Here is a 24,756-nt window from a genome sequence, read left to right on the forward strand (position 1 = left end):
ACCCCTCGTCCAAGTAGCTGCGTCAGTTAGAAATGACTGGTAAAAGGTTTAAGCTTTTATTAGGAACATCTGTGTGTGGCCTCCACCTGGCCTGAAATTCACATGAACGTGGTCTGCTAGTAACTCAATACCTGTAATTAAAGGAATTTGTTCGGAATAACCTTGTTATTATTGGTAACATAAATTATGAAAAATTTATAGTTTCCATTTTCTACAGGACTCAAATGTTTACTTTGCTCATATTTTCTTCAATTGAAGAAGAAAGAAAGAAAGAAAGAAAGAAAGAAAGAAAGAAAGAAAGAAAGAAAGAAAGAAAGAAAGAAAGAAAGAAAGACATTGAAAGCAGGTATACGCCGGACGCATGTTCTATTTTCTCAGCAACACTTCCGGACATCATATACTGACGGACCACTTCCACTTCCGGTCCAGTTGTCAACAGAGCGGCGACACGCGTGTTTTCAAGTAGCGAACATGGTGAGGCGACTATTTGTTGTGTTCCCGTGCAATCCACTGCATTGATAATGACATTCAGAAAAAATAAACTGTCTTAAGCTGTTAATCGCTCTGTGTTTTGCAGCCGAAAGCTCAGAAAACTCAGAAAGGAAAAGCGCCGGAGAAGGTCGTTCACCCGTACAGCAGGAAAGCTGCCTACCTCGCCCGAGAGGAGATCAGACTTAAAAAGAAAGAAAGGTGCGTGGGGGTAAATAAAAGTAAGGTAATAAGGTTGATTTTGACTGTATAGAGCAGTGGACAAATGTGTTTAAAATGTCAATGACAAGGCAACATGTGAGTGGCACTGGATTTCCGGTGCTCGATGTAATGTCGGTTTTATTATTTCTCAAAATGCAACAGTACTGAGTCAATGCTTATATTTCAATAAGTATTGAATCCAGTTTTGAAAAACAAGTCTGTGTTATGTTGATTTGACCAGCTGTTTGGTAACAGTAAAAACGGTAAAATACATTTCTTACAAGGAGTTGGTAGTTTATGTATAGATGGTCACTTACAGGAAAAAACATGACGCTTTTGACAGAAATGAAAGAAGAGATCAAATTATATGATATCTATAACATCTATCTATCTATAGATAGACCTGCCTCACATCCTCTGCCTCATTGGCTATTTTTAAACTAGCTGAGGGTCAGGCACTGCCAAGATGGCGACAGCCAGAGACATGTTTTGGTCTCTATTAGGAGCTTGGATGACTTTATTTAAAATGATTTCCTCTGATGCTGCAGGCAGAAGACTGACAAAGCAACACGTCTGAGCAGCACCGGTAAGCCTGCCCATTACGTCACATTTATACAAGGACGAAACCGCAGTTTTATTCAATTATTATTCGCTCTAGTCTGATTGTTTCGTGGCTTTTGAATCGCAGGTGAGAAGCTGCTGTGGTTTCAAAGTCAGCTGGAGCCGACAAAGACAACCTACACGAGACAGGAAGCCTGTGAAGTTATTGAAAGGTAGAGATCGTGTGAGGTATTCGCGTGTCTTCCCAAGGTTGTGTGCTCATGTTCAGTGGACTGACGTGCTGTCTCGTCTGTGTGATCAGGTACCTCCACAGATTCGATTCAGAGCTCGAGCAGATCGAGCTGATGAATGGGATCAAAGGTCGGCAGGGTCGTCTCCACGGCGCCAGGGAGACTGCCATCAAACAGACCATCGAGCGGGAGCGGGCGCTGTACGAGGGTGTCGGATTTGGTGAGTTCTCCTGTAAATGTACACATGCTGTATATGTTGCACATGCACACATTTAGCGTCACCAAATGCTTCTCGATCCTCTGCTGTCTTCAGAGATTCCAGACATCATCAATGCAAAACATCTGAAAACATTCAGGTGAGTTAATGGACTTTACATATGTGGGAAAAATATCATTCAGCTTCCGCAATTGGCCATAAAGTGATTGTACAGTTGTAGTTCTCGTCTTCTTCACAGTAATACATAGATGAAGGAACCCCCACTTATTGATTCTTTATTTTGCCAGAGAGTGGACTGGAGATCTGAAGAAACTCCCGAATATTAAAATGCGAAAGGTGTCAAACAAAGACCTGGACACAAAGAGTACAGGAGATGAGAAACACGAGGCGGAGGACGACCATGAAGAAGATGAAGACGAAGACGATTTGGACGATGAGCAGGTGGACGAGATATTGCAGACATCGGACTGAGACTCTTCATGTCTGCTCTTGAGCTTCGGTGGAGTTGGACATCAAACTTTTTACTGGTGTGTTTGTATGAGAAGATGCTGCTACTCCGTGGCTGACCACAAGATGGGGCTAAACTCTAAGATGGAAAAACAAAAAACATCATCAACCTGAATTTCAATTGAGGCACTGAGTAACTTCACATCAGCCTTTTGAGGGGGTCTACATTCATCGTTTATTGCACAAACCAATATGTGACGCATGTAACCTGAATGTTCCAGTGTATCCAATCAGAGACAGGAAAAAAGGTTTTGACAAACATGTTGTAGATGCCAGAAACAGAAGAAACTCTATTTTCTGTGACTTGCCAGCGGCTCTGGTTAAAAACCCAAATTAAACCTGTAGAAAAGTGGACAAGTGTAAACGACAGTCACCTATGGTAGATGGACATCGTGTGTCGGTTCACATCAAGACAAACACTCCTAGGATCTAATGTGAACACATAACAGGTGGCCTCCGTGAGAGCTCTTATTACAATGTGTAAATAACAGGAGCAGGAGGACGCATTAACCTGCAGACCGTCACAACATAAACAACTGGGCTACGTGGTGTTAACACATTTAATGAACTTTCCTATGACAGGGAGTAACTTTACCAAAATAGCTTAGATTTCCAACTGAACTAGAGATTTTTGTTTAAATAATTCATTTTCTGTTCATAATATCTTTGGTGCCCAATGACCTGATTGTCCAGAATGAGAGTTAAGGCCTCAGTTTGCTTCAGTGCAAGTGTTTAGTTAAAAGTATGTGAAGTTTCTCAAATTACCACTAGAGGCTCCACCAGCACGCCAATCCACATAGATGTGTTTAAATTAGATTTAGGTTTAAATCAGGGGTGTCAAACTCATTTTAGTTCGAGGGTCACAATTTGATCCCAGCAACACAATAGCATAATAACCTATAAGTAACGACAACTCCAAATTTATTTTCTCCATTTGTTTCAGTACAAAGAAGAACAAGTAAATTAGGAGGATGTTTACATTTAATAAACGATCCTTCCAAAATAAATTCTTAAGAAAAATAAGTGCAATTTGGGCTCATCGCTGTCTTCTGTGTAGTCCTGGGTCATTGTGCCGTGTTCTGTCCACTTCTCTGAGAAAAACAGTGGACAAATTAGAGATGGCAGTTATCTTCATTGGAAAATCACAGTCTTCTTGGTAATTTTCACACTTGTAAAAGCATGAACTTGCAAATTCGTGCTGCGGGCCAGATTCGACCGTCTGGTGGCCCGCTTTTGGCCTGCGGGGCCGTATGTTTGACACCTGTGGTTTAGAGTTATGGCTTTTCAAGAGCCTGACTGTTTGAGTGACAGGTTGCTAGCCGCCCGGCATCCTCCAGCGCTTTAGCTATTTTTGAATTAGCTGGAGGTTAGAGCCACCACACTGAGCTTCAGACCCGCTCATCAGGAATCCCACGGGTGACGTCACTGTTTGTGAGGACGTTTCATTCCACACATGACAAGATGAAGTTCATTCCTGTGTTCACATTCATTTCCAGAGATCGGGATCTTTTGTTTAAGGTGCATTTTCTATTTACAAACTAAAATGAGAGCCACGTCAATGGTCGATTCGGAAGTGCTGCTAAAACCTGTGAGGTTCTTTTCTAATATTCAACCTTTTTAATTTGAGGGGAACCAAACGAATGAGTTTATAGCTTCTCTTTGCTTCAGTGGGACGATTCGAAATGTTTTCGCCTCAAGGCGCAATCTTAAGACTTGTAGTCCGAGGTTCATTTGAAGCACACTGAGACCTGTGATAGCTTTCCACAGGGTGCTCACAACTTCCTGTGCCAGTGCCGGTTGTGAAAGTGCATACAGGAATATTTCTATATTCAAATACTTTCTTTGCTGCTGGCTCTAGTTTCTTGTTCCTCTCCTCCTCCTCCCTCTGTGTTCTCGTCTGCCACATTGTTCACTTCTACATCGCTGCAGCCTCTCAGTATTTTACGAGATCACTGAAGGACGGGATCAGTTCATTCACCTTGAATCCGTCCGCTGCACCTCAGGACCAGCGATCGCTTTGGCCCGAGAGTCTAAATCACACCGTGCTCGCGGCGGCTGGAGGTTGTTGGATGAGCAGGGCATGATTTAGCGCTCTCTTCGAAGCGAGAAGAAGCAGAACTGGTCAGACGGGGTTTTGTGCCGGCGCCACCGCCGCCTCCACGGACAGGTCGGAGTCATTCTGAGCCTCTGGAGCCGGGACGGGGGCCGGACAAACCGGGACCTCCACGGTTTCGTGTTTGCCGTTGGTGAGCGCGCTGGGCCGGGTCTGAGGGTGGTGCAGGTCTTTCTCGGGGCAGTTCTGCACAGTGATGATGCGGTTGAAGGCCTTGAGGCGGCGCCACAGCTGCAGGTAGACTTTGCACTGGATGTACATGAAGATGAGGCCGCCCGTGAAGCCGATGGCCACCACGATCAGCTTGGTCCAGAAGGGCCACTCCAGCACTCCTGAGGGGACAGACACAGGCAGCGGCTGTCAGTCGGCCTGCGGGATGTGTGAAGGATCATGCTGGTGGTGCGTACAGAGCTGTGCTTACCCTGCGGTGTATAGTACTTCAGAAGAGAAACTCTCCATAATTCGTCTGCAATCAAGAGTGAGTGTAATTTCTCTACACTCTCTAGAGAGCATTGTTCTATGCTGTTATTATTCTATGATAAATATTAATTTTATACTAACTTAATGACCTATCACGACACAACACACCACCACTAAACACGACTATGAACGGACACAAGCACAGAAGGGTTTGTTTTCACTTTGTCAGCAGCGATGTCTGGATAACGGACCTCTCGGAGAAAGTTCACATCACACCTACTTCAGTCTTCACTAAAAGAGGCTTCCCACTTTGAACCTTCTCCTCATGTAGACGCTGGTTTCCGTTAACGTAAGCGTAATTTTCAAGTCCTTTTGCAAAGCGCCTCACATGCAAGTGACTATTCATTTGAGAGTAGGTTTGTTTTTGTGGTTATGAGATTTCAAACTTGGAACAAAGGCACCCACAAGGTTTCCTTGTGATTAATGTCTGAAACATGTAGATGTGTGTTTTCATGCTTTTCAAAGAACCACAACAGGTGTTGATTTAATTATTTCCTGTTCAGATCTTAACTGTTGGGAATTCCACAAAAAAAAAATTTAAAAAATGGTCAACTTAATTATGAAGATGATCAGGATTATAATATTGTGTAAATGGGCAAAGTGTTTACTTCCAGCAACTTGACACGATCCCAACTCTCCACGTTAAATAGAATATCTCTGCAAGTCAAATATGCCTTCTTGAAATCAAAGATGTAGCAGTTAAATTACTTAAAGCAATTCTTACATTTCTGGCATGTTGCACAGTAAAAATTTTATCTTTGACCTCCGCTCCTCCCCTGATGCGTGCAGCCGAGGAGCAGTGGAGTCCCATCCAGAGGCACCGGTAATAGGTGAGAACAGTAATTAAGTAAAATTCAATTCTTTATGTGGTAGATACAAGATAAAATGCCCTTGTACTGTTCAGTTACTTTGGTAGCTCATCGTAACTGTAATTTTTCGGTGTGTAATCTTAGTCAGTATATTAGGAAGAGGTTGCAGGCTTTAGACTTTGTTGAGGACCTCTTTTGACATCTAACTTCAGCCCCCTTTCAGGGGTTTAGCTTCAACATTATTATTTTTTTCTTTTAACTTGATCTTATACAGTCACAAAGTAATACGCTCTGTCCCTGCCAGAGAGGTGACAGCGGCACAACAACAATCAGAAAGCTCGGGTTGGCAAATAATTTTATTCGGATCCTTATACTAAAATTATTGGTCAGACTTTTAACGCTTATTTTGAGATTACAAAAGAAAAGTGTAAAAATGCAAGGAAGGTAAGAATTGCTTTAAAAGTTTACCATAGTGTAATTCAAGTCTGTGAATGCATCATTTTATACCCTAATTTATAAAACAAACATGAAACTGAAGACGTCTTCAGTGTAGAACTAGATGTGTGTTGTGCACAGGGACACTTAGGGATGACAGTCACAGTGACTTACAATCTGTGCACTAGAACACAAATAAAATAACAAATAACAACAAGTAACTACACAGGAAGCTCATCTTCGAAATCACATGACCAGAGTCAGACAGGTGTGAAGCTCAACAGGTGAACAGGCCCCATGTGGAGGTGTTTTGGTAGATTAGCTGTGATTTAGCTGTGATGTTTGTATCACAAGTTCTACCAGGAGTCACATTTCTCTGTATTTGTTCCCTTTAAATACTATATAAGGTCATTTCTCTGTCATCAGTTTCACAGAACGTAGCACAATGAAGGTTCAGAAATGCTAGATTAGTATCTGGAATCATCATCAACAGATATACTCGTGTTTTCCCATATGTGTGTCTGCGTCCGGTGGACGACAGTACAGAAAATAAGCAAAGAGTCTCTGTAAATACAAGCCCTCTGCTCGTGCTCCCTTTGGAGTGCGATGTGAAGTGCACAGTGGCTCAGTGTGAGACACTGTGAGAGTCAGCTAGATGTATCACCAGCGCTGTTAACCTTGCGTTTTCTTCACCGTCTCTTTGTTTCACAAAGTAAATAAAAGATTGCCACCACCGTAACTATGGGAACACGAAGAACAATACGGTCTAAATCAAAGAGCATCCAGGGCTGCAGAGCTGAACACAGCAACCGAGTGCAATGTGACAATGAGCTACAAAGCTAAATCTACACCGTGTGAACCTACAGCACACAGTATAGATGTATTTACCTCATGTCACACGCACGTGTAAATAAGAGCGAAATGTGACCTCAGTTTTATTAAACCTAGAAACTATCACAGATGTAATTCTGCGTGTCTCTGGTATGTGAGTGGGAGAGAGGGGTGAGTACTGACCATTCTTCCCGAGTCTGATCTCCTCCATGGTTCTCTTCACCAGAATGTAGACTGACCACAACATACACACTATTGCTATCAGGTGAAACAACACTGAACAGAAGATCTTTCTCCTCTCGCTCTTCGTCATGTTTAACCTCTCCCACTGGAAAACAGACGAGAGAGAAATTACGTCAATACAAAACCGACGCTCGTGATTTAATCTTTGTGACCGACTGAGATTCATGCGTGCGAGCACACCTTGCGCAATGGCTTGAGCTTCGTCTCCATAACGAAGTCGAACTTGCAGAGTTCACAGCAGCGGGTGTCCGAGGATTTGATCCACTGGTTGAGACAGGCCTGATGGACAAAACTCAGGCTCCCCGTGCAGCGACAAGGCATGATCAACGGGAACTCGTCGTCCCCCTCACAGTGGCAGATCCTACACGTGAACACACGAACACAGAAAATCCACCCCAAAAAGACATCAGGGACGGAAACGACAAGGAGCTTCAGTTTTCATTGACTGCCTTTCTTCTTTCTTCTTCAACACGAACGCACACTCACCTGCAGACCTCCAGCTCCGAGTCATCGGAGCACAGCGGCATTGTGCCCCCATTCACACCGCAGTGTTTCTGTGGCGTGGGCACTGACATGTTGCCGCCTCCCGACCCCTTCTCCTGGTATCTCTTGGTGATGAGCTCCTCGCCATCCTCCCCCAGCGAGGAGCTGCCCGGGCTCCGTGACTTGTAGCTCTTCTTCTCCTTGTCTCTGCTCTGTGACCTCTCTCTTGCCGAGACGCGCCCGTCTCTCTTCACCGAGCCCCTGTTGTTGTGGCGCTTCTTGAGCCCTCCGCTCTCCTCCACCAGAGGCTGGTTTTCCTTTCCTTCATTCGAGTCCACCGACTGCAGCTCCATGACCTCTCCCTTGCCCTCTCCCCCTCTCAGCCCGTTCGTCACGTCCCTCTCGTGGCTCCCGCTGCGACGCCGCGCCCGCCGGGCTTTCTCTTTGCTCCAGCTGCGGGCCTCGCGGCTCGCCTCGTCCTCGGTGGAGGAGTCGGACTGCGGGGCGCCCGAGCACCGGAGGCGAGGCGGGAGCTCCCTCCGGTTCCTGCTGGAGCGCTCCCTCTTCTCCCCCAGCTCGCTGCGGTCGGAGCTGAGGCTGCGGTCGCTCTGCTCCGGCCTGCCGTTGGCCTCCACGCAGTCGAGGGCGGCGCAGCTGCTCCTCTTGCGGCGGTGACGGCGCTTCACCTGCTTCTTCTGGGCCGACGAGCCCACGGCCGCACCGGCGACCGTCATTGCGGAGGAGACGCCTGCGTGCTTGCTGCGCTTGTGCGATTCAGAAGCATCCTCCTCTAAGCGGGTCAGCTGGCCAGAACTACACGCACAAACACACACACACACACAATCACACACAGATGGAGATGAGTGGTGATAAGGTGGAACGAGCCACGGATGTGACGTTGATTAAACAAAAGAGGCGCAACTGAACCAAAACCAGTCACCGAAATCACACGAAGGAACATAGTGTCTGGAAGTTGAAGTCTCTACCCCAGAATAATGGAGGTGAATACAATTTAATCTGTGTTGTTCCCTGAAAACGTTACCAAGAGGTTCAAAGAGATTTCTGAATTAGAACTACCCGCACTGAAGGCGCAAATTTCTCAGCCAATCCTAATGAAAAAATTCCAGGTAGAAAAAAGATATGTTTGCTGTGATTTTCCCTCTGCTTTAATGCAGGAGAGTGATCATTGAAGTCATCATACTTTTCTACCAATGGTCACGTGTTGATTGAGTAAAATTACAGCCTCTACTAAAACAGAAAATGAGAAACATGAAACGAAATGACAGTTCATTGTCTAAATTATTAAACAAGCTCTCAGTAATTATGGAATGAGTTGAGGAGGTGACAAATGGAGGTCCAAGCATTCAACCACATCACATTTGTCCATGTTCCTGATGGACACAGCCTGAGCCTGTCAGCGTGACGACCGCGTGAGCAGCAGGCGTAATAACAGCTGAAGGATTCCTTCACTGCAATCAGTCATCTTCCCCTCTTTGATTGCGCCGTAGGAGCATCGTTCTATTTCAGCGTCCATTTTAGGTTTGTTACACCCTCGGGGTGAAGCGGACCACGCTAATTCAGTCTCCGGCTCAGCAGAGAGGAGATCGTGCATCCTGATATAACGGGGAGAAATGTGGCTGCTCCTGACTGTTTGTGTAGATGTTTGATGTTTTCATATGTGAAATGAGGAGGTTGCAATGGTTTAAGAGACACCTGTCTTACCGGCATATGTCCTGAGAAGACGGGGTTATAGATGTCCTGGAGGCTGTAGTAAGTCCTGCTGTAGAGTTGCTGGCCTGCAAAAACCAACATCCTCTTTTTAGCTCTCATGTTACTCTGCAAGTACAACAATCTGTCAGTTGTCATCACTTTAAATCCACTGCTATTAGTGTATGAAATCATTCTGTGGTTCCCAGTGGTACTTAAATGTGGGTACAGTAAAATAAGTTAGAAGAGTGAATCAATAAACTGTGCACTAAACATTTTGTTAAATACTAAAACTGAAGTTAAAATAAGCTGTATTAATAAACTTTTTTTTTTCCACATACCGTATTCTTGAAATACTACTTTTGTTTTTGCTTAATTAGGAGCCTCCTTCTGCAACAAATAGACGGAGTGTGGCTAAATGCATACATATCAACTTAGATGTGTCACTATGATTGAATCTTCTGTATCATTGGCCTCCATATCCGGTCCTTGGACTAGAACTGTGCCACATAAACATTGTGGGCTATTTCTGAGGCGTTTACACTGAACTTGGCATGACCCGTCTGTGCTGGTCTTTTCCATACCTTTATAGGATGTTGTAGTTTATAGGGTTATCTAATTTCAACCAGAGTGTTATTGTAGGACATAAGAAGAAGTTTTACTGTGTATTTAGACCTTTAAAGCAGAAGTGCTGATTCAGACGCTTGTCAACATGCGCATTATTACGTCAGGCAACATGAGGTCACTTCTTCATGGTACCTACCGAGAGGTAAGAGACATTCGACCTGATTTGACCTGAGAATATTGCCTTGGTCTTTGCTGATTGGCTGGATTAAAACCTCACGCTTCTCGACGTCACTGAGAAGCGCGAGGACACGGTTTAAAAAGTGTGATAAAGTTACCATAGATGGTTCCTCACCCTAAGGAGCTGTTTTGAGCTGTTGCCTTGATTTATTTTCATCACTAGCAGCACACCCGAAGTGTCTGACAAAATATCTTCAACTTGCTGATCGACTTCAAGGTGGCCTGGTAAATGCATTAAATGAAGTCTGCATTCAGAGCCAAACTGATGCTGTGGGGATGACATGTGAACAGGAGAATATCTGCCAGCTTTATCGACATCACATTGGATTCTGAGACACACTGAGAGAAAAAAGGTTTGAGGACCTTGTTGTACAGAACTCAGAGTCTTATGATTCCTAGTTGGTTTGGAAATGTTTAATTAGTAGTGCCTGAAGAATAATTTTGTAACACAGAAGTCATTCGACACTGTGTACTAGGAGCGATCTCATATTAATGTTTTATACATAATAAGCCTCTCCACGTACGCGCACGTCTGGTTCTGCTTGGATAAATAACGCTGCACAGTGTGAGCTGAGACCTTGATTTTGGTCCTTTTAACTTCTGATATTCGACGGTTACCTTGGAGATGTTGCTGGATCGACTCCCTGAGCGTCCAGGTGCCTTCCTTCCCTGCAGGGAGAAGGAGAGACAGAAAATCATTAGAGGCCAAGAACACAAAGAACGATGTGATGCTTTAATGGTGCCGTAATAGTCTGAGGTGTTTAAATAATTATTTCTCTGGCACCCAGCAACAGATAACAATAAAGTAATTTTATAACCATGGAAACTAGGATGGCAGTCAGGATCTTATACATCTGATGAGAATCGTTTATGGAAACCTTCAGCATCAATTAAATGATCTGCTTATATTTTTTATATATATAAAATGATCCATCATTTTGATTTTTCCTGTCAATTAACCAACCTCTTACTTAACTGATTGTTTCAGCTTCGTTTTGCCAAAAGATTTACACAAGTATCCCTTGAGATTTTCAGTTGTACATCTGCTGAAAAAGTCCCCTAAAACTGAATTAAATGTGGGTACATTTGGGTTGAATTTTAAAGTAACTAAAGACTAACCTGGAAGCTAGCCTGCCTTCCCTGCACATAAACACGTAACAGCCGAGGAGTCGTTCTCGGGAAACAGATGGCGCTCCTGTAAAGACCTTGCCAAGCCAATCAAGATGTTTGGGCTGGTTTTACACATCACCTGAGCACCGAGGAGTTGAATTAGTTGGCTCTGGTTGGTTGTGGGACCATCCAATTCTATGCAGGGCTACTTTTATTGGATGAAATGTGCACCTGATTGAAATCCAAATGACGCGTTAACAGACTCGCTCTGTGCCGTGCACAATTTAAGCATCAAGAATCACGCGTAGCCACATGTCCTTGCTATTTCATTGTGACCTGAGCTAAAGCCAGCAATCCTATTACCTGGTTGGCCTGTTAAGAGCGCAAGGTGCTGCTCTGCAATGTGTCTCTATTTAAAGTCAACTAAAAATACTTTTTCGAGAACTTACCAGGGTGCAAGTTACTCTGAACTGAACTGTTACACCATGAACTCAACCTCCGGGCATCTGCAGCCTGGAACATGGCAGGTGGGTCTTAACTCGCTGGTAAACCACGGTGAAAACAAATAACCTCTGTCGTCTGTCATCTTTCAAACCGTGTCTGTTTAGGGCTGAGTGACACAGATACGGTTTCTCTTTCACTGTTCAGGTAGTTTTGACCTAAATGGAAAAATTAACTGAGCACATGATCACTGTGGTTATTTTTGCAGGCTTTCATACGAAGCTACACTGTTAATCGGGAGTTTTAATTATTTGAAACCACCATGCTTTTGGTACATCTGAAAATTGAATAGCATGTTCTTCTCAGTCTTTGGCCGAGCTGTTGAAATGGGAAATGTCAAGGAACTTTTGGTGGAAAAGCACCGAAGTTTGGTTGTGATATTTCATTGTGATGAGATCTGATGGCTAATATAGAAAGAAACATGAGGCAAAGACACGCGTCTATTTCTATACCGTAAAATACGTATAATTTATAACCAAACAGCATGGTTGTGGCCACTTTCTTAGGAAGGCATTTACACAACTGTATGTATCTTACAATATATAGTTCAGAGCTGCTGTTTTAGATCTCTCGTGTGGGTGGCTTTTTCTTTTTCTTTTTTTTAACTTCTCAAAGGAAAAGGCAGAACTCGAGGGCTTTAACCACACACAGAAACAGTTGTGGGTACAACTAGACACGCTAACAGGTAGAAGACGGCATCATCTAAGCTGATCAAGGGATTTTCTGATGGCCACATTTAAAGCAGCGTGGAGTCAAAGTAAACACTGCTCACAGAACCTTCCTCTAGTTTCAGAGGAGGACACATGTGCTGTTTGTCCTGTTTTGCTCAGTTCAACAGGATGGATCAGTTACTCCTTCAGCGTCATGAAACACACAATCATGTTGACATGGCATGAAATCCACCGTCACAACTTCCACATACGTGAAACGAATAAGCATTATTAAGAAGATGATTCACTGCTCCTGAATCATTTTATTCTTCCAGCTGAGTTGTATGCGGTCATGTAACGCTCCAGATAAATGTCAGTGTTGGCTGTCACCATTGTGTTGACGAATAAAAATTCAGAAAATATGGATTCAAACAATAAGCTTCTGTGAATTTATGTAGTTTTTTTTTCCCAGTAAACAAAACAACGCTTAGCTCCAATGGGCAACCTGAAAGCCAACGCATTATGCAGAAGTCCCATAAACTGCAGTTCCTCAAATTGTCTTAGAGCTTAAAGTTCGTATAACTTAGGGTGTAGCCGTTTGGAGTGACTGTTGGATGTGATCGCAGGTTTCTATCTGTCATCTCTCTGAGAGCATGGGGAAAGCTAGCCTTCTGAGCAGGTAAGCTATTTCAAATCCATTTTAAGAGCCTCCTGCTTTTGTCTAAACACGTGAAGTTGTAGAAAGCTGCCAGTTTTGGCATGATGGCTTCTTGAACAACAGGCTAATGTTAAAGCGCTCAAGCCGCTGTTGGAGAAACCGAGCTGCTAAACATATAACAAACGAGTTAAACTTGATACTCATGCTCTGCTATTCAGTGCTTCTACGTTCCTGGGAGACAAAACCAGTTCAGTCTGTTGAAACAGGCATCTATGCAGTCTGGTTTAAACACATATTATGGAAGAACACTTGATACCAGAATAAAGCAAAATTGGATAATTCATGTTCAGGGGTTAAATGAAAATGTGAACAATTTGTTTTGGACATGTAACACAGTTAATATTGATTAGATTTGCTTTTGTAGATAATGTGTGAAAAGGTTTGAGGGAGCCATGAGACAGCCGTTTGGTAAACGCTAAAAGCCAACTCGAGGACTTTCCATTCTGCTCGTTTAAGGTTGGTGTTTCTTTCATCATGAACATCCTCTATTTCTCAAATCTCACCTTCACGGTTATGCTGTAGCCACTGATGGGCATCGTGTTGTAATTTGATAAACTGGCTTAAAAGGAGCAATCCCAGTGTCAGTACCTGGGGACTAAAAAGATGACTTCATAAAGTCATTAATTTCCTGTAACCGCTTCTGTAACCGGGTGGCGGGGGCTGGTGTTTGTCCCAGCTGTCATTGGGCGAGAGGCGAGCTACACCCTGGACAGGTTCCCAATCTGTCACAGGGCGGAAAGATGATGCTGAAGAGCTGTAAACTGACTGCAGATTATTTGCTTTCCAGTTCCTTAATTTGCACTGGACCTTCTAATTTATTGGTTTAATTGTTTAAATGAACAATGAGTAATATATTTACTGTACAAAAGGAAAGAGGAACAAAATAAGCATCCATCCTGCTAAAACCCCACACAACCAGAGATGTAAAATGCATGCGAATATGAAATATGCTTTAGAAAGATGGAAAGGGTGACATTACAGTCGGCCTTTGTTGCCAGTAGTTCTTTGACGTTGGTTTGGGGTGTCTGTACCCTGAACTCTGTAAATATGAAACTTGTTATTTTCTGTAATTGGAGATTATGAGAACTATGATAATAATGATATAATTATGATAATTATGATATAAGATCTAGGTATATCATGAGAAGAATGAACGTTATTTTCTACTAAAGGGCTTTGCAGAAAGAGGAGCGTAGGGTGAATCAACAGCAGAATGAAACAAAATATTAGACATGAAAATCCTATAATAACCACAGATAATACGTTTCCGACTATTGGTGCGTGACATCTGTTCACCATCTGTGTGTCTGAACACCTGCATTGATATTTCAGCCAGCTGGACCAAGCAACTACCATGATACTGTAGCTGATATGCAAACAGATTCATTTTTTATGTATTTTAGTCATCACATTGGTGTAAAACTTGCCGTTTAACATTTAAAATGTCCTAGATTTCAGCCCACAGGTCTAATTTGCAACCAAGTAGCTCCAGAACAGTGCAGAGAGAAAGCAAACATCACACCACCACAGTAAACCACACCATCCATTCAGCGGGAGCCTTCTCGAGCAGCAACAAGTTCAATAGTAGTAAAGTTTGTTTGAGATGTAGCGGCCTAGTCTTACTTACCTGAGCATCGGTTCTTCTGCTGACAGTCTGATAACCAGCAGAGACTCAGAGACTAAGGACATGTGCATGTTTTCTGCAGAGGGGATTAAGTCATGTAGCTTGGACTGACGGATATATTTTAGTGTTGCACTCTGGAACACCTACAGACACATTTAGACAACCGACCATGACGCTGCAGCTGCACACTTTCACGTCATGCCTCACAGCTTTACAGGACCTTAAAAATGCTCACATCACAAGATAGTTCACAAGCCACAACCAAAGTTAAGATTTAAGACGCTCAGAAACTAAGCAACATTTATTGAGTAATAGCAAGGTTGTTGTTGGTTGTATTTCCAAGTCTGTTTCTGACTCTGTTATTCAGCCCTGAGTGTTCGGTTTTGGCAAATAAATGTGTTTTTTATTTAAGAATCCAATGCCATCCTTAGGACCTCAAGCCAGAACACAAAAAAAATCAAATTGTGGCACTTGCATTGCATATATAATGTCATTGATTCCCATTGAAGACACTGACTCAGACTTGTGTTTGTGATAATGGGGCAAAATTAATAGAACAGAAATCTGCCGTGCATTTAACTCAGTACAGTGACGCGGTGTAGTGAATGGGTGAGGTTTTATTTTCTTTCTGTTGCTGGACGTAGTTTACTCCTTCATTTATTCATTGTATTCTTACAAATCACACAAGGATCATTAAGATGATCTTAAACAAAAATAAATTAGTTGAACTGTATGCATGTATAGCTTGTTATCATTTAAACATTGGACCGAGAGTTGGATTACAAAACAATTGTTCTGACGCCATACGTAAAGGAATGTGGAAGTGGTTATTATAACAATGACAGTTGATTTTAGTCTAGATCTCATTGTATATTGTAAATTACAGTCTCCTCTACCAGCATATTTAAAATGAATCATTCATTCTTGGAAGTCAGGGCATGCGACTGGATGTTATCAATGGTCTTTGCAGGGTGTAAAGTAATTTAGACTATTATAAAAAAAACTTGACATCTTGAGAAGTTGACAAAAACCAAGAAAATCTTTCTTGGAATTTTATCTGGTGAAACAGAAGAAGAGGTTTTGTACACTGCATGGCACTATATACAAGCACAATAATGCTGCGGCAAACTAAGGAGGAGAAACTATTTCAGTTTCAGTCAACACTTTATGACGTCGAACGCTTTAACTTCCTTAATCTTGATGGGTGGGAGATCACATACCAAGATACTAACTTGGCAATTACAATTTGATCACTCGCTTGTGCACATGATCTTTTTCAGAACTCTTTAGTTCACGGTGATCTTGGTTCCTGCCACCTGAGAAAAAACGATTTGTAGCTTGGGAGATGATGTAAAGTGGCGCAATGTAAATCGCAGAGATGTGACATGAGGTGAAGTTCTGTGATGTCCTCTGACGTGGTGTGACATTGTGTGGAGTGATTGATGACAGCTGATCTACAGCTGAAAAGACTGTCTGTAAAAACTCGACGCTGACACAAACAAGCACTCACACACACACTTGACAGTCATAAATACTCAAGGACCAATCAGGTATCTGAAAATTGTGCAGTGTGACCAACTTTTCACACCTTCACTAAAAAAAGCCCCCCAAAAAGCCACCGCACCCAAGCTGGTGAACAGTTGAAGCTCACCTCGTTCTTGTCTTTGGAGCGAGAGACGCTCTTGCCGCTGTTGACTGTCTCCCTGGCCGGAACCACAGTTATCTGTTGTATGGGCATGCTGCTGTTTCCAGGCAACGCTCCGGTATCACTCCCACAGCATTCCCAGCACGCCGCTCCTTCCTGTCCTCCGATCTGCGTTCCTGTGTGGGATGCGCTGTCCCATCCACGAGCTTTTTTTTTTTTTTAGAGGAAGGCGACGGCGCTCCGGGATCGCTCTCCTTTTTCAGTCCAAATCCGGATCATCGGCGGGAGCGTAGATGGAACGGGATCAGGTCACCGTGGCAACAAGAAGACAGCTCCGAAGATGATCGGGTGTGAGGTCGTCATGACAACTGGGAAACTACTCCACAGTGCGCACCAACTCCTCCTCCTCCTCCTCCTCCTCCTCCTCCTCCTCCTCTTCTTCTGGCCTCCTGCTGCGAGAGAGCGACAAGCGAAAGCAGAAGAGTTGAGACGGAGCTGAGCAGTAAACAAGGAGGCAGGGAAAACGTGCGTTGTCGTGATATGTGTGTGTGTGTGTGTGTGTGCGCCTCTCTGGAAGGGGCAGAGTAAGGATTTGGTCGTGCTTGCTGTTCAACTAGCATAAGGTCCACGAGGATTAGGGCTTAGACTAACCTCAATCTCCTCCTGTGACCAGTGGTGTCACTAATGAGCTTACACAACTTGTGCACATGGACAGCACTCACTCATAAGCACACACGCACACACACACACACACTCCCTGATTGATAGACGTGACGCCACCTCGCTTCTTCTGACATATTAAAGGAGTGAAGGCACATTGCTCTAGTGAGAAACCCACATACATAAAATACTGTAGCTTCGCAGTATGTGTGTGTAGAGGTGTGTGCGTAGGTGTGTGGGCGGGGAGGGTGTAAGCCTATTTCAAACCGTCTCAGGTCACGAGGATTATGATCGATATAACTTGAAAATGTGGGACTCGCCGAAGAGCAGTGGCTGACTGGAGGGGAAGAGGCATTTCCAGAGGCCACGCACCACAGTCACACTCGCACAGTGACTGTACAAATGAACCTAACACACACATTGTCGAACGGCGGGAGGAAGCCACAGCATCTGTAGAAAACTTGCAGGGAGAACATGCAAACTTCGCTCAGAAAGACCACAGAAACCTCTGGCTGTGAGGTTGCAGTGCGGTTACAGCTAGCTTGGCCTATTTTCTATAGTCAGGGGCATCGCAGTGTTTCCTCTCAGACATCACTTCTAACACCACTTCTAACACGTCCACCGCCCAGCGTATAACGTGGAACGTACGCACCGTGGTGAAACGGCACCGACCGTGGATTACATGGTCCAGCAGGTGAACTCTGAAGCAGCAGAATCAGTGTAGAATAGACACGCATGCTCTAAGCCACCGCTTTTTCACCACTTCATCCACTCTTAGCGGTACCCCTTAACCTTTATACCGGTTAAGATCTGTTTCAGTTCTCTAGTTTAATCAACATCCACCTCTTCTTTGGCTGAACTCAACTTATGCTGGTCTGTCACCCCTCTGCTTGAGGTTTTCTATTCCTAAAAGTGCAGGAAAATGCCTCATTTATAGTGTCATTCTGTTTTTCTTTTCTACGGTGAACAAGCCATGAACCAATATGAACATAACCCCTTTATCGTGTCTTTTCGCAGGGAGCCGGGGATGGACTGTGTGTCCGCATAACATTCAGCAGCTCGTTAGCGGCAGTAACAACTGTACACTAAGAGAAGAGGTGGCTGAGTAAGTATCCCAGATATGAACGGCCACCCACCCACATCATTTACACATATAAGACGGTGCATTGGCACATCACTGCAGTGTCACTGAACTTGTGCTGGAAATGGGGAAGTCGATGCACTGGTTTTGTGGCGTCCAAAAATAAACAAACAATGCTCGTTCTTCACCATGTGTGGCACGCTGGCGTGTCAACTGCATGTCAGAAATGAGTCATGGTAACAACTAATAATTTGCAATTCGCATTTGCAATGCAACAAGGAATTACCACATCACAATCCAACGAACACCAGAAAACCGCTAAAACTTTACATTCCACTGAAAGTTTCCATTTCAGAGCTACAGGTCAATAGCATTTACGAACGGCAAAATCTCATATACCCTCATTTCCTAGAGCACATACCTGAGGGTTATTATGAGTCTGAAAATTAATACATTCCTGCATTTTTGGTGCGGAGACTCTGCTCAAACACACAGAGACGTGGGGTCCATTAATAATTAGGGTTAATATGATCTCACTTGAACTTGAGAGGGGATGTGTCTAAGCCAGTTCTTCACAGTTCTTGCAAGTGTGTAACACAGAGAAAGAGAGAGAGAGGTAGCGAGAGAGACAGAGACAGAGACAGAGACAGAGACAGAGACAGACAGAAAACACACTGTGTCCTGAAGACGCTTGATGTGTCTATATGCTCCTGTAACACACCTGGTAAGTCTTTAAGGATACTTTTGACCCTGGGAAAGGTGATGATTGTACTAATGCACTTGTCCACATGCAGCTGTGACGGCCGGTGTAACTCGATGGCCTCCCTGTTAACTGAGCTGGAGGTGTTGACGATTATGTTCTCTCTCCTGGTTTTCGCCCTCTTCACTCTTACTGGAATGCTCAAAGAGGAATGTGCGCACTCTGATGGTACGACGTTTGTTTCTACTTCATGATTATTGTCATTTCCATACAGTTTTCTTCTGACATTTCACAACCAGATTTAGGAGCAAATATCATATGCAAAATAAGAAGACAGAAAAATTGTTCATCAGGTAAGCCTTGATCGGATTTGGAAAGAAGATTTGTAAAGATCTGTAAAGATCTGCAAAGGTATTAGCGATACCTCTCGGTATTGTAGAAAACAATTCTACAGCCACCACAATGACCACCATCAAATGAACGCCTTTCTAAAATAGTTCAAACTGGTTTCATTGTGCGTCTGTTTTAACAAAGCATAACTAAACCGAGTGCCAAATAACTGTTAACTAGGTGCACAGGTATTTATGAATGTATCATTTTAATAATTTTTAACTGTGCACCTTCAATGGCATCTTGCTGTACTTATTTTCCGTTCCTTTTACCACTGTTTTAACCTCGTAGTCTCAAAGGCGTAGTAAATTAGAATTTGTTACGATACTTGTACTTGCTTTTCTCAGTTATTCTGTGTCTGTCCTGCTAAATTAGTAATAAATTAACCCTGTAAAACCTGAACCATTAAATAAGTGACAGAATAATTCTTTGAAAATAGAGTTTTTATTGGACCTTCTGACAAATAAAAAAAATAATAAAAAATGTCAGTCTGCATGTATGACTTTTAATTTGTATCACTTTTGATACATCCAGATGTTTTGTGCAATTTATTGTTTTTTTTTCCTTGTAACATTTTAGTTTCTTAGTAACATCACCAATGGAACCGGTGTGGTTGAAGAGGAACTTTTCAATTATTTAAGTTCACAGTGTTAAGTTCACAGCCTCTATTTAGTGTCATGATAGGACCGGCCTTTGCTTGTTCAGGCACAGATGGACGTTACATTTCTCACAGTACACACGGGAGAACTGATGCCTATGCAGTGCTTGCATCTCTGTTGGGTTTCCCATGTTGGGAAATGATCAATGCGATCCTTTCTCACATCAGTGGCCACACAAGAGCTTTGCCTTTTGCGGGGAGGAGTTTTTCCTGTTTCTGGAGTGGACACTGGTCTGCCACACTTGATTTTGCTTTTTCCTGCACTTGTGAGAGCGATGCCAACAGCAGCTTGAAACCTTTGCAGGGGCATGAGTTTCTGCCTGGGCTTCAGTATTTTCTGGTCTCTTCGGTAGAGGTTCCATGTGTTGATGAATGCCACAGTGACAGTGTGCCACCAAATGTACATGTACCATTATGTACATGTCCCTATAAGCTGGGCAACTTTACTAACCCCATGTGCAAGTACATGCCAAAAATTAGATCAATTTCTTTAGCAGTTGTGTTCACTGACTTTGTTTCCTGCTGCACGCTCTACTGGTTTGTTTGTTCTGCAATTTCCTGTAGCATTTCATTAGTTACAAACTCTTTGAAATACAACACATTGATCAGATTCAACGTCTGGAGGTTCAAAATTCTTTTTTTTTCCACTGGTACTCTTTCCTTTTCACCATGCCTCTTGCTGACTGCTTTGTTGTTGTGTCTGGTCTTGTTGTTGTTCATTCCTTATCCTCCTCATCGTCGTCATCTTCTGCTAACTGCTCCATATCGCTTGAATTGCCATCCACAGTCAGTTTCAGGACACCTTCCACACTGCATCAGTTTGCCTTCTAAAACACACACTAAACAACATCACATTTATATTGTATCTTTATATTTATATAACGCTAACCCATCATTCAACAAGTCATCAATCATCATGATACAGCAGGATGCATTTACCAAATACAGTATAGGTTAAACATTTCTACTCTAAATATACCTAATTATGTCATTTAAAATTTTATTTAGTTTGTTAGAACAATAAACAGACTGTACGTTGCTTTATGGAGTACATGATGTATGAAATGCAATAAAATGATAATGGACAGATTTGCAAATAAATTACCTTACATACCTGCTGTATGGATTTTGATACACACACTTTAAACATTAAATTAAATACTATTTACTAAACAAGTTGTAAAATATTCTACATAGTATCAGTGCAGCAACTATTCCTATTGGTGGTTCAGTAACAATTTTTCAACAGTTTTTCTTACCTTAACTTTTTCAAAATTGGCCACAATATCCAAGAGAAAACACATGTGGGTCACTGACTGTTAATTGCCATGTTGGCCTATAAAAGGCCTATGAAATGCAGACATGCAATGCAAACACTATAATCCATAGACTCAGAATCACAGTGAACATATTCAAACGTATCTGAGGCAGCAGCAAAAGTACTTTGGTACTTTATGCAAGTCAATTGCACAACAGCTCTTACCCATTTCTTTTACCTAGTTTTACAATTAGATGGTATTAAAGTCTATGATTCAAACTAATGCAGCTTTTCTCCATGCTCATCTAACACTACTTGCTATTCAGTGGCCGTAACCACAGACACTTCCGCTTGCTCTTTAGCTGTGACTCAGACCACACTAACCATGTTGTACCTGCAGTTGTAGTGTGAACACAGCATGTCCCTCCAATAGCATGATGCTAACACTCCCGTACTTCGCTGTATTATTCAGGTGACCTGCCTGACCACGGCAAATGGTGACCTTATTTTAGAAGTCTGCGACTGTCTCATACAGTCTGAATGAAAACCTATTTTATAGTTTCCTTCATTCACTGTTATATATCTAATTTAAGTATTTTGTCAAATATTGCTGCTTTGTGTTATTTTTTGTCTACTGCGCTTTATTTGTGCTTGAGAAATGATCCCCAACCTGGTTTGTTAGATATCACAGTTATTTTCTCTTTTTTTTATATGAAAAATCTACATGACAAGATAGATAGATAGATAGATAGATAGATAGATAGATAGATAGATAGATAGATAGATAGATAGATAGATAGATAGATAGATAGATAGATAGATAGGCAGCAAATGGGTGGATGTGTCTCTGACTGTAAAAGCACTTTGAGTACCTTTGGGTAGGTAGAAAAGCGCTATATAAGAGCAAGACCATTTACCATATAAGAGTAAGACCATTAGCATAAGCGCCTGGGTCATTTTTTTGACTTAAATATCAATAAAAATATCAGTGTGCTTGCTAAAAAATGTGTTTTTTCTTGTTTTTCGAAAACATTTGGTGTTAAGATTTTGTAAGAGACGCCACAGAATCGTCTCGATTCATGTTACTTTTAAGTCAACACCAGATCAGTGCTTTCCTCTTCCTCTTCTTGTCACTGTCGTGTCACTATCTTTAACACTGAGGTGAAAAACTAAATAAAATCATTGTATTTGTTATTTTATTTTCTGCAGAGGATAATGTGAATCCACAGAGTGAGGAGGTGACAGTCTGACTTCCGACAAGACCTGGGAGTCAGATCTCAGATACTGCAGAGGGAACCAGCAACTCCTTCTCGCCGTTCAGTACAACAACGTATTAAACACAGCCTCGTGTCTGTGTGTGTGTTCTCAGTTAAGAGCACAAGTCAAAGTCTAAATGGTGACCTCTGAAGGCGTGTGTACGCTACTTAAGGATCCAGTGTTTTGCTTCCAGGATGAGGCACAAAGGAGTGGCCTGCCTTGTACATTATAAAAATATTTCAACAAAGAAACGCCTACTTGAACAAACAGTATTTCGAAGGCATCTTTGAGAGCGTGTGTCTGGGAAGACAAGCAGAAAGGCTTTAACTTGAATCTTCAGACCTGAAAACAACGGATATAGTTCTTCGAACAGTAAGTTTAAAACCTTTATACACACTGTCTCGCATTTCGCTGTTTTGCTCTGTGAGAAATTCTTAGGAGTTGTAGGTCAACCTGTTTCCAGAGGTGCTGTTCGTAATATAGCTCGGAAAGAAAAGGTGCGCTGGTGCGATTAGAGTGAATGTGAATGTGGAATGTGTCTGAATAACGTCTGACAGCGATCAGGGTGGAGCAATCGTGACTGTGCACTGCAAAAAAAATGTGTGAATCAGAAGCCATCTGCCTCTCTGTGGTGATACAACTAAGTTGTTATTTTGAACAGATATGAAAGCCACCTGCGGGTTCACATATTAATTTAGCCTCTGTGAATATTAACTAATATTTAAAGTGGATTTAGGTGACATTGCTGAAGAGGTTTGATCATGAAACTCTGTAAATAAAAAGTTAATTCACTGATGTAAATTCTCCTGTAAGTGTCCAGCGTCTTCAGCATTTCAGTCTGTTTTATTCATGAGTTACTCACACTATGACACTTCTTAACTTCACATTTCTTAACTTTTTAGCATTTAAATACAGTCAGTGAAATTGCTATGGTCACTTGAGGAAGGTAATTATTATCAGACAATTCCAGTTTACAATGTGTCATAAAGCTCTAAGGGAAGTACTGTACATTTGTGAACAGAGATGCACACTGAACTTTTACACTGTAGATATATACAATCAAGGCTTTTAAAATGTAAGTGCTGTAAATAGAATGAGGGCTTTGAGCACGGGACGTGACACAGTTAGAGCGCCCTCTTGTGGGGGCACTGGTTCCTGCATTCAAAGGGAATTGCAAGACATAACTTGAGGAAAATATTCATTGTATGGTTGTGGGAAGAGCACGCATCAGTTAAGCACCTAAATTGATTTATCTATCATGATTTCCTAATAATTAATGTCCTTGATTAGAACTCTCATATTATGAGTAAGGCATGTACAGTACAGCTGCACTGTGGAAATGACCAAACTAAGCTGAATATCAGTGGAGCCCAAATAGCTGAATAAAACATCTGTTTTTATTATTAAAAACATAATCGTAGTTTCACAAATTATAGCTGGACACTGAAAACTAATTGTGCAGTGTGTTTTTCTTTATGGATTATAGCATCACGTTTGTCTTTGAAAATACTTTGATTATCCAGTTCAAATTATCAGTTACCCAGGTTATCGTACCAGTTATCCAGGTTATCGTAGTTCAACAAGCCACTTAAACATTCAAGAACAGCCACCTTTGTTTTACTTTTGTTTTAGATATAAAACCAGCTTCAATGAGTTGTTGTTACATAAAGATTAGAAGGATTCTAAGCATTTTTCACATATATCTGTAAACATAACTAAACATAACTAATTATTTATACTGAACTCAGTATAAATAATAAACCAGTGTGCCACAATGCAATAAAATACAGCCATTGAAAATGTATAAGTATACGTTCATGAGGTTACAGTAAATGGAAATGTAGATACAGTGATCAGCCACAACAATAAAACCGCTGACCGGAGAAGTAATTGATAATGATCATCTTGTGACAACTCAACGTTCTAACACTTTTGGACCTGGCTTTCGTGTGGATGTTACCTAGATATGTACCAGCCACCTGGACCAGACCAGACACCCCCACCCCACACTCTTAATGACACTCTTTGATGGCAACAACCATCCCGACACAGTGACACACATACAAATATTATTAGATTGTGGGCTCAACAAAACATGAAAAAAATAAATAAATAAATAACACACGGTGTTTACCTGGCCTCCAAAGTCACTAGATCCCAAACTGATCAATTGTCTGGAATAAGCCAGATCCACAGAGCCTCCTACCCTCAACCCATAGGACCCAAGGGGTCCCACTAACAACATCCTGTTACCAGACAGCACAGGACACCCTCAGAAGACCCACGTCCATTCTCTGATAGCTCACAACTGTTTCGTAGGCACGTGGGAAACCTGCATTATATTTGGATGGCGGTCATAATGTTATGTCTGCTCTGTGTATTCAAGTGTCTAAA

At 42.3% G+C, this 24,756-nt stretch overlaps 2 protein-coding genes and 1 long non-coding RNA gene across 4 annotated transcripts; 2 read left to right on the plus strand and 1 right to left on the minus strand.

The window, feature by feature from the left end:
• Positions 1-362: 362 nt before the first annotated feature.
• tma16 (translation machinery associated 16 homolog) lies at positions 363-2,557 on the plus strand. The gene is made up of 7 exons (XM_047577976.1): positions 363-474; positions 578-690; positions 1,239-1,276; positions 1,379-1,463; positions 1,553-1,701; positions 1,795-1,837; positions 1,986-2,557. Exons 1-7 carry the CDS (start codon positions 472-474, stop codon positions 2,167-2,169), a joined length of 615 nt encoding a protein of 204 aa, XP_047433932.1. The 5' UTR covers positions 363-471; the 3' UTR covers positions 2,170-2,557.
• Positions 2,558-2,857: 300 nt separating this feature from the next.
• Positions 2,858-17,037, minus strand: marchf1 (membrane-associated ring finger (C3HC4) 1). Of its 2 annotated transcripts, XM_047577974.1 has the most exons (8): positions 16,365-17,036; positions 10,729-10,779; positions 9,322-9,395; positions 7,603-8,412; positions 7,297-7,477; positions 7,057-7,201; positions 4,740-4,784; positions 2,858-4,650 (listed from the first exon to the last, which is right to left on the minus strand). In XM_047577974.1, exons 1-8 carry the CDS (start codon positions 16,449-16,451, stop codon positions 4,328-4,330), a joined length of 1,716 nt encoding a protein of 571 aa, XP_047433930.1. In that variant the 5' UTR covers positions 16,452-17,036; the 3' UTR covers positions 2,858-4,327. The 2 variants fall into 2 exon arrangements, with proteins under 2 accessions (XP_047433930.1, XP_047433931.1); XM_047577975.1 differs by lacking the exon at positions 4,740-4,784 and having other exon boundaries at positions 16,365-17,037.
• On the plus strand, positions 12,974-22,513 carry LOC125003793. The gene is made up of 4 exons (XR_007112276.1): positions 12,974-13,050; positions 18,036-18,123; positions 18,894-19,027; positions 22,315-22,513. It is a non-coding gene; the product is annotated as an uncharacterized LOC125003793 (long non-coding RNA).
• The last annotated feature ends 2,243 nt before the right edge of the window (positions 22,514-24,756 follow it).

This window comes from Mugil cephalus, chromosome 2 (genome assembly GCF_022458985.1).
Source record: "Mugil cephalus isolate CIBA_MC_2020 chromosome 2, CIBA_Mcephalus_1.1, whole genome shotgun sequence".
In the NCBI taxonomy this organism is placed as follows: Eukaryota; Metazoa; Chordata; class Actinopteri; order Mugiliformes; family Mugilidae; genus Mugil; species Mugil cephalus.

Bases quoted from the DNA above. Each gene is read 5' to 3' on its own strand.
- marchf1 (XM_047577974.1), bottom strand. From the start codon at position 16,451: ATGCCCATACAACAGATAACTGTGGTTCCGGCCAGGGAGACAGTCAAC. The intron at 10,780-16,364 runs GTGAGCTTCAAC...TTCTCCCTGCAG, and splicing joins GCTCCAAAGACAAGAACGAG to GGAAGGAAGGCACCTGGACG. The intron at 4,785-7,056 runs GTCAGTACTCAC...TCTTGATTGCAG, and splicing joins GATCAGACTCGGGAAGAATG to ACGAATTATGGAGAGTTTCT.
- tma16 (XM_047577976.1), top strand. The intron at 1,464-1,552 runs GTAGAGATCGTG...CTGTGTGATCAG, and splicing joins GCCTGTGAAGTTATTGAAAG to GTACCTCCACAGATTCGATT. The intron at 1,838-1,985 runs GTGAGTTAATGG...TTATTTTGCCAG, and splicing joins AAACATCTGAAAACATTCAG to AGAGTGGACTGGAGATCTGA.